Raw genomic sequence first — 10,132 nt, 5'->3', positions numbered from 1 at the left:
AAACCCGCCATTAAATGGTTCACAAGGAGGCTTAATTTTGCATAGTTTTTTGTGGGTTTTTCAGGCTAGGTGGCCATTTTCTAGAAGAGTTTATTCCTGACGTTTCGCCAGCATCTTCTCTGAAGATGCCAGCCACAGATGCAGGTGAAACATCAGGAATAAACTCTTCCAGAACATGGCCACACAGCCTAAAAAACCCACAAAAAACTATGGATGCCGGCCATGAAAGCCTTTGACTTCCCATTAACATGCACCTTTTTATTATCAGGATTTCAGCGACAATGCTTTTCCGATACTCGCTTTATTTGCATAGTTGCGTGTGATAATCGTTTGCACAATTACTTGCCATTTCCAGTTCATTTGCAGGATGCTTTGAATGTGTTTTAATCTCTCTTTAATGTTGAAACCAGCCCCAGTGTGATTGAACCCCTCTTTTGCTTCCTTGAAGGTTTTTCCCTGAACCTTCTCCAAAGTTCCAGGAAAGGGGGGATGCCGTCACTGGTTTCCAAAAAGGAAAGCGCCATCCCCCCTCCTCCCTTTGCCATCCCTGCTGCCCCAAATGAAGCTGAAAGAGGCTCCATTGACTGGAGGCTGCTGCAGCTGGCAAAACCCTTGGAGGGCGGCAAGAAGAAAGAGAGGCCTGGGGAAGCCAGAGAGGGAGGGAGAGAACTTAGTGCATGGCCAGGAGGAGCATTGAGACCCCAGGGCTTTGCGCATGAGCCTTTGGAGGGGGAAAGGCCCCTGCTGGCCCCTGGCTGGGTTTGGCCAGCTCTCCCTCCCTCCTTTGCTCCTGGGCATGCCTGGGCACAAGGGGCTGGCTATGGTCCTCTCTCTGATGGGTCAGACAAAGAGGGCTGCTGTTTGGTTGCTCTGGCACTGTGCAATGAGCTTCTTGCAGCAGGACAGGCATGTGCAGTGTTTCTGTGTCAGAGAAGGAGGGAAGGAGGAGGGTGGCATTTTAAAGACCAGACAGCCTCCCCTTTCCTGTTCCCCCTTTCCTTCTTTCCACTCCTCCATCCCTCCCCTTCCCAGCTTGGCTTCTCCTTTTGCAAGCCAGGCACGCAAGGCAGGAGTGCAAAGACAAGGAACTCCACTCTGGATGGATGCCTCAGGCTAAAAGTGGGCTGCTTGGCCAGCCTGGCATCTCTGGCCCTCCTTGCCTGGAACTTGGAGGGTACTGAGGATCCACCACTAATACCACCACCACCACCATCCCTGGTGCTGGAGAGGGAAGGCAGAGAAGACCATATGGCTGGGAAGGAGCCTGGAAGGGGAGCCAGAAGCCAACAAAGCCAGCCTGACCACAAGTGATCACCCCGGGAGGAGGGAAGGGGCATTGGGGGCACCTGAACACCCCTCTGCCCCCTTCTCTGCCCTCCCAGCATCACTGCCCAGGAGCCATGGTAATCCTCCCAAACGCCTTTGTGCGTCTCTTCTGCTTCTTCACCTTTGCTCTCAGTTCCTTTGCTTTATTGGGTGGCTCAGCTCTTGGCCACAAAGGAGCCCAGCTCCAGGAAGGAGACACCCTTGAACCCCCCTTTTTTCTACTTAAATTCCCCCACTCTTCCTCTCTTTCTCTTTCTGTGCCTTCAAGTTGCCTGTTGACTTATGGGGACCCCATGAATAGGGTTTACTTAGGGATATCATATTGAGGAAGGAGCAAGCTTGTTTTCTGCTGCTCCAGGGAACAGGACCAGGAGCAATGGATTCAAAGTACAGGAAAAGAGATTTCACCTAAACTTTAGGAGGAATTTTATGACAGTAAGGGCTGTTTGCCAGTGGAACACAATCCCTTGGAGAGTAAAGGAGTCTCCTTCCTTGGAAGTCTTTAAGCAGTGGCTGGATGGCCACCTGTCAGGTATGGTTTGATTGGGAGTTCCTGCAAGGCAGAATAGGGTTGGACTGGATCAGAGCCCTTGGGGTCTCTTCCAACTCTAGGATCTATGATTCTTTTCTATAGGGAAGGATTACTTGTGGTTCACATTGATGAATGAATCGATTTAATTTAAACCGTTTCCTGCGGGAGTCTCTCATAATAACTCACTTGTAGTTCACATTGGCAAATCAATCGGTTCAATGTGAAACATTTTCAGCAGGATTTCCCCCCCTCTGTCCATCACTGCAATCGCGTTTACGCAATTCCGTACAAGGTCGAAGGATGGGTGGACACAGGTTGTTAATTTCCGCTTCTCCACCCAGCGACCCCTTCTCATGTCATAGAAAATCGATTCCAATCCGCATCTTGTTCACACGGAATCGATTCATGAATTCAGTTCTTCAAATCGATTCTTAAAATCAATTCCGATCTGCATCTGGTTCACACTTGTGTGGAATCGATTTATCCAAAAAGATGCAGGAAAAAATCAGCGTCAGAAAAGACGTGGGTTAAATGTGTCTAGCTCATGCCCCCCCCCCCCCATCAGAATCACTTCAGCGATTCGGTTCAAGTGCGAACCAGGGTCATTTAAATTCCTTTAAACCCATTTGCAAACCAGTTTAAAATGTTGTGGGAATGAGGCCTTAGAGGTGGTTTGGTCAGTTCTTTCCTCTGAAATAGAGCCTACAGTGCCTGGCATTTGTAGGTGGTCTCCCCTCCAAGGACTAAGCAGGTTTGACCCTGCTTAGCTTCCAAGACCAGGTGGGATCTGGAGCCTTGGGCCCTGTGTTGTATTCTGTGCATTCGTGCCTTCAAGTTGCCTGTTGACTTATGGAAACCCCATTAATTTCCTAGGGTTTTCTCAGGCAAGGAAGACTCAGAGGTGATTTTACCAGTTCCTTCCTCTGCAGTAGTGCATATGGCACCGTGTATTTGTTGGTGGTCTCCCATCCAAGCCCTAACTAGGGCTGACCCTTCTGAGCATCCAAGACGAGGCAAGATCTACTGCCCCGTGTGTGTGTGTGTGTGTGTGTGTGTGCGCGCCTTCAGGTTGCCTGTGGACTTATGGGGACCCCAAGGATTTCATGGGGTTTTCTTAGGGAAGGAATGCTTCCAGGTGGTTTTGCCAGTTCCTTCCTCTGAAATGCAGCCTCCCATCCAAGTACTGACCAGGGCTGACTTTGCTTAGCTTCCACGATCAGATGGGATTTAGTACTTTGGGGCACATTTAGGCCCTGTGCTATATTGTGTTATTGTGTTGCCTGTCAACTTATAATAACCCCATCAATTTTGTAGGGTTTTCTTGGGGAAGGAATCCTCAGAGGTGGTTTGGGAAGTTCCTTCCTCTGAAATGCAGCCTACAGCACCTGGGATTCATTGGTGGTCACTCATCCAAGGACTAACCAGGACTGACCTTTCTTAGCTTCCATGATCAGATGGCTTCTGGTGCCTTGAGGATATTTAGACATCTGTATGTGTTTTCAAGTTGGCTGTGGACTTATGGTGACCCCATGGATTTCTCAGAGGATTTTCTTAGGCAAGGAATGCTCATATGTGGTTTTACAAGTTCCTTCCTCTGAGATATAGCCTCCAGCACCTGGCATTCATTCATGGTCTCCCATCCAAGTGCTAACCAGAGCGGACACTACTTAACTTCAAAGATCAGACAAGGTCTGGTGCCTTTAGTGTATTTAGGACATGTGTTATGCTGTGTGTGTCTTCAAGCCACCTGTGGACTTATGGCAAACCCATGAATTTCTCTTAGGTTTTTCTTAGGCAAGGAATCCTCAGAGGTGGCTTTGCCAGTTCTTTCCTCTGAAATGGAGCATGTAGCACCTGGGATTCGTTGGTGATCTCCCATCCAAGGACTAGCTAGGCCTGACCCTGCTTAGCTTCCAAGATCAGACAGGATCACATTTCTGCATTGTGTATATGTGCCTTCAAGTCGCCTGTTGACTTATGGGGACCCCTAGAATTTAATAGGGTTTTCTTAGGGAAGCAGTACTTACAGGTGGTTTTGCCAGTTTCTTCCTATGAAACAGAGCCCACAGCACCTGGGATTTGTTGGTGGTCTCCCATCCATGTCCTAACCAGGGCTGACCCTGCTTATTGTCCAAGATCAGACTGGTACCTTTGGGGCATTTAGGCCTTTTGCTATATTGTGTGCATATATGCCTTCAAGCCACTTATGGACATACGGTGAATTTTACAGGGTTTTCTTAGGCAAAAAAGACCCAGAAGTGGTTTTGTCAGTTGCTTCCTCTGAAACAGAACCTCCAGCTCCAGCACATAGCATTCATTGGCCATCTCCCATCAAAGTACTAGCCAGAGCTGACCCTACTTAGCTTCAAAGTTCAGCTGGGATCTGGTAAGTTTGTGTATGTGGCTTGAGCATGGTTTGAGCATTGGACTACGGCTCTGGAGACCAGGGTTCAAATCCCCACTTGAGCATAGAATCTTAGAGTTGGAAGAGACTCCAAGAAGACCATCCAGTCCAACCCCATTCTGCCATGCAGGAACTCTCAATCAATGCATCCCCCTTGACAGATGGCTTTCCATAAAACCCACTAGGTGACCTTGGGTAAGTCACACTTTCTCAGCCTCAGATGATGGCAATGGCAAAACCCCTGTGAAGAAACCTGCCAAGATAAAACTATGATAGGGTTGCCTTAGGGTTGCCATAAGTAAAAACATGACTTGGATGCACACAAGAACAAATGTGCCTTCAAGTTGCCTGTGGATTTATGGCAACCTTCTGAATTTCTCATCGGGTTTTCTTAGGCAAGGAATCCGCAGGGGTGGTTTTGCCAATTTCTTCCTCTGAAATATATCCTAGGGAACCTCGGACACCCTCGCGGTCTCCCATCCAAGTACAGTACTAACTAGGGCAGACCCTTCTGCTTCCAAGATCAGATGAAATCTGGTGAGCGAGAAGACTAAATAACTGACAAAACTACAAATCCTAGGATTTGGCAGCATTGAGCCATGGCAGTCAAAGTGTTGTTTAACTGCATTAATTCTGCAGTGCAGATGCAGCCACAGATTTACTGGAATAAGATTTTTCAGTTAGCTAAACACATTGACCTTTTCCTTCCCGCTTTCCTATCTCATAGGATAATTCTCTCACTTGTAAATGGTAGTAAAATGGGATTTGCACTGGTTTAAGTTTCCCCTTCCACAAGCAGCTGTGCAAGGTTGCAAGTATTGCAAGAGTGTGAAAAGATTACTATGCTTTGCAGATGCTGAACTGGGTCTTGACCTGTGCAAGGTCTGAGAGTTGTCTCTGAAGATCATGAAAGATCCAAAATACACAATTTCTCTGCAATTTATTTATTGTAATTATATAACAACAACAACAACAACAACAACATGCTTTGCAAATGCTGAACTGGATCTTGACCTGTGGGTTGTCTCTAAAGAACATGCAAGGTCCAGAATACAATATTTCTCTGCAATTTACTTATTGCAATTTGTTGTTGTTGTTGTTGTTGTTAAATAATTGCAATACATAAATTGCAAATAAATTGTGTATTCTGCATCATGCATCTTCTTTGGAATTATTATTATTATTATTATTATTATTATTATTATTATTATTATTTCTTACCCGATTGATGCAGAGGACAACAACAACGAACGAACGAACAACATCCGTTAAACACACATCAGGTAAAACACACATCAGTTTAAAAGGACAAATAAGATGTACACACCTTATTAAAACACCTAAAATTCATCATTTAAAAATTCACGATTCAAATTTGTTTATTTATCAGTTGCAATTGAACGCAGCATGGTGTGCAAATAAGGTTCACATTTCCAAAAGAACAGGCGTTGCAAAGTGTGCTGTTATTGTAGCTGGAAGGAGGAGGGTGTTTTGTTGGACTTCTAATAGCAGTCCTCCTTAAGCGCAGCTGGAAATAAAAGGGGGCAAAGGTTGGAAAGAGGCTGGAAAAGCAATGAGACCAGAGAGCTTTTTGAAACCACCAAAGGACACCGCAGGGGTGTCTCTGGTGGCTTGGGATGCCTGGGAAGGGCTCTCTGTTTTAGAAATAGAAATGTGGAATTTGGTTAAAGGGTTTTGAAATTTCCCCAGGATTCTTCTTCAGGCATTCAGTAGATCCAGCGGCCTTCCTCCAGGGCTGAGAGAGTGTGACTTGCCCAAGATCACCCAATGGGTTTCTATGATTCTGTGGCTGAGCAGGGATTCGAACCCTGGTCTCCAGAGTCATAGTCCAATGCACAAACCTTTAGAGAATCCAAGAGTTGGAAGAGACCCCAAGAACCTGCCATGCAGGAACTCAAAATCCCCGACTGATGTCCATCCAACCTGTGTTTAAAGACCTCCAAGGAAGGAGACTCCATATTTTAATCCGTTTGGCAAAAACAACACTTTTACAGTATTTTCTTGCACTTTTACATCCTGGGATTAAAACAAATTGCCCTTTCATTTGCCTGCCAGGTTTGTTCAATAAAGCGATAAGGCTCTGGGGGGGGGGGGGGCTTGATTATCTTGAGATAAGTGGGCCTTTTTGGCAGCCCCCATGAAACTCAGGTACATTCGAAACGCATGTGAACAACAAAGATTAAACCTGGATTCTACCTGGATTATTTGCACCGTGAGGGTCATTCAGACAATGGAGTTCATCACACTGGGGCTAATTTTTGCATTAAAGTGAGATTAAAGCGCATTTAAATCTCCCCACAAATAAAGTGAAAATGGTGAGTAATTTCACAAATGATTATCACACACAAGTGTGCAAATAAAGTGATATTGGAATGCATTGTCTCTGAAGTTCCAAAAGTGAAGAGATGTGTATCAATGCTTCTTTGTGACCACTTTAATGGTGGGTTTTGTGAAACGTCATGTGAAATAGTTTTGCGTAATTACATGACTTTTCTGGGATAAACTCCAATTTTTTGTCAGTGCAGCAAAGGAGTCAGACAAGGCTGTATTCTTTCCCCCACCTATTCAACTTATATGCAGAACATATTGTAAGAAAAGCAGGCTTGGACACAGAAGGAGGAGGAGTGAAAATAGGAGGAAGGAATATCAATCATCTGAGATACACAGATGACACCATAATACTAGCAGGAAACCTCACAGACCTGGGACAACTGCTAAGGAAGATCAAGGAAGAAAGTGCAAAGGCAAAGCTATTGTTGAACATAAAGAAAACAAAAATAATGACCACAGAAAACTTACACAAATTTGAATTAGACAACGAAGAAATACAAATTGCAAAAGAATTTTCATACTTGGGATCAAACATTGATAGAAATGGAGACTGCAGCCAGGAAATCAGAAGAAGATTAAGAATGGGGAGGGCAGCTAGGAAAGAACTAGAGAAGATCCTAAAATGCAAGGATATACAACTGAGCACAAAAGTTAGAATTGTAGAAGCCATTGTGTTCCCTATTGCCATGGATGGAACTGAGAGCTGGACAGTTAAGAAGGAGGATAGGAAGAAAATCAACTCATTTGAGATCATTGGGGCTGGAGAAGAATGCTGAGGATCCCATGGACAGCAGCCAAAAAGACCAGCAAATGGGTCCTGGAGCAGATCAAGCCAGAAATCTCTCTAGAAGCCAAGATGACAAAACTCAGGTTGTCGTACTTTGGACACATCATGAGAAGGCATGAATCATTGGAGAAAACAATAATGCTATGAAAGGTGGAGGGAAGCAGAAAGAGAGGAAGACCACATGCAAGATGGATGGACTCTGTTTAAGAGATCACTTTGAGTCTGAGTTTGCAGGAGTTAAACAGAGCATTGGAGGACAGAGGTTTTTTTGGGAGATGCCTCATTCGCAGGGTCTCCATGGGTCCAGATCGACTCAAGGGCAGTTAACAACAACAAGGTGAATAACCTCATCCCTGTATTCCGGGTTTGTTGTTCATACTACAGAACTACATTTCTGTGCATCTCTATGAGTTTGGTTGCTCTCATGTGCCAGGGCTCGAAAAAAGGAGTCAATGATACAAATGTATTTGGAGCACATTCAAGGCATGCAAAGTTTTATCCCAGTTTATCCTGGGTCTATCTCCATCAGTTACTCACACAACCAAGGATGTGAATCTTTTGGAAAAACTTGGAAAAAACATCTGAGATTGATTATCCCTGGTTAAGTGGGTTTTTGGCAGCCCCCTCCTGCCCTCCCAACTTAATCGGATGCATTCGAAATGCATGTGAACAACAAAGGTTTGATCCTGATTGTACTGGGGTTATTTTCACTGTCTGAATAACCCCCAAGTGAGGGATGGTTGGAGAGTTTCAGCCTTGTTGTGAGACCCCTCCAGTGGCCAATATGCCTGCAATAGCCCCCCCAAAGCTCCCACGCAGGCTGCCTTGCAAAGTGAGCCATGTCCCCGTCTCCAGTAGAAGGAACAAAAGTTTGGCACCGAGAGCAAGGAACCCACAGGAGGCCGGCAGGGATCATTTGCAGCTGTTTGGAAAGAGGGTGTGTGGGAACAGGAACCTCTGTGGTTCATAAAACCGCCTCGCTCTGCTTCATTACAGACAGAAGAAGGGAGATCAGATGGAGTCGAAGATCTCCCTCTATTCTCCTTTCCAAACACACACTTCACCCCTTGCCTTGAAAGTGCAACTGGAACAGCAAAAGCTGGAGCATCCAGGCGACTCTCCCTGGACCTTTCCCTCTCTGGCTGCATCTACACTGGAGAATTAATGCAGTTTGAACACTGCTTTAGGCACCATGGGTCCATCCTATGGAGGTTTCCCAGAGAAAAAATTCATCTTCTTCATTTGAACAAGAAAAAAAGGACAGTCTGGGGAGGGTGGAGGGATTGACGGGTCAGAAAAACACTTTTTGGGACCATACGTTTCCACCTCTTTGTTGCCAAAAAGAAAGGAGCGTTTCATGAAAATGAGAATAACCAGACAATGTACAGCAAGCTGGAGCCAGACAAACTCACTTTGGAAGAGGCAGTCATTCCAAAGCAAAGGAGACAAAGGGTTGGAATCAAGCAAAGAGAGGAATCAGGTGGATGGAGGAAAACCAGCAGAGACACTAGCAAAGAAATGTGGTCAATTCAATAATGAAATTGCATGCAAAGGCTAGGAGGCATTGCTAGCAATCCCAGGCAAGAGGCCTGCAGCAGCATTACCACTTTGCAACACAGCAAACGGCAATATGCATAGAGAGCATGGTTTTCAGCCAAGAGATATTTAGTACAACCCCTTGGAAAACAAAGCAACCCCTGACATTAAAGGAGTGCAAGTTTTCCTAGGTTGCTAGGGCAGACATATAGGCCCAGGATTCTCCTGGTCTCTGAGGAAGTCTTTTGCAAAGCCTTTGGGTGCTAAAGATCTTCGGATCATAGCATTCTTTCACTATGCAGAGTTATAGCACTATGATTCTGTTTTAACTGCTGTGGTTGCACTAAAATCATAGAATCCTAGAGTTGGAAGAGACCACAAGGGCCATCCAGCCCTTCTGTCATGCAGGAAGATGCCATCCAAGTCCAACCAAAGTTGACCATCCAACCTCTGTTTAAATACCACTAAAGAAGGAGACTCCACCACTCTCCCATGCAGCATCTGACACTGTTGAACGGCTCTTGCTGTCAGAAAATTCCTCCTAATGTTGAAGTGGGATCTCTTTTCCTTTAGTCTGCATCCATTGTTCTGGGTCCTGTTCTCTGGAGCAGCAGAAAACAAGCTTGCTCCCTCCTCAATGTGACATCCTTCAAGTATTTAAACAGAGCTATCATATCACCCCTTAACCTTCTCTTCTCCAGGCCAAACATCCCCAGCTTCCTAAGTCTTTTAAGACATGGTTTCCAGGCCCTTAACCATTTTAGTCTCCCTCCTTTGGGCACATCATCGCTCCAGTTTCTCAGTGTCCCTTCTGAATTGTTTTGCCCAGAACTGGACACAATATTCCAGGTGGGGCCTGACCAGAGCAGAATACAGTGGCACTATTACTTCTCTTGATCTAGATACTATACTTTTACTGATGCAGCCTAAAAATGCATTGGCCTTTTTAGCTGCTGCATCGCACTGTTGACTCATGTTCAATTTGTGTCTACTTGGATTCCTAGATCCCTTTCACATGAATAAGTCTCTCATTCATCCAGGTGTTCCCTATAATCCTATATCTATGCATTTCATTTTTCTGCCCTAAGTGCAGTACACTGCTCCCTCGGGTTACGAAATTAATTCGTTCCGCGGCCGCTTTCGTAACCCGAAAAGCCTTCGTAAGCCGAATTGCCATAGGCGCTAATGGGGAAGG

The 10,132-nt window shown here is 45.4% G+C and overlaps 1 protein-coding gene across 1 annotated transcript in view; it reads left to right on the top strand.

Annotated features, from left to right (window-relative positions):
* The first annotated feature begins 1,083 nt into the window (after positions 1-1,083).
* KIAA1755 (KIAA1755 ortholog) overlaps positions 1,084-10,132 on the top strand; it is a 68,266-nt gene continuing 59,217 nt past the window's right edge. The window contains exon 1 of the mRNA XM_042466282.1: positions 1,084-1,403. Within this exon, the coding sequence (XP_042322216.1) occupies positions 1,401-1,403 (3 nt within the window). The 5' untranslated portion in view covers positions 1,084-1,400. The remainder of the gene's footprint in view (positions 1,404-10,132) is intronic.

This window comes from Sceloporus undulatus, chromosome 4, assembly GCF_019175285.1.
Source record: "Sceloporus undulatus isolate JIND9_A2432 ecotype Alabama chromosome 4, SceUnd_v1.1, whole genome shotgun sequence".
In the NCBI taxonomy this organism is placed as follows: Eukaryota; Metazoa; Chordata; class Lepidosauria; order Squamata; family Phrynosomatidae; genus Sceloporus; species Sceloporus undulatus.
This window is presented reverse-complemented; position numbering and strand designations above follow the sequence as displayed.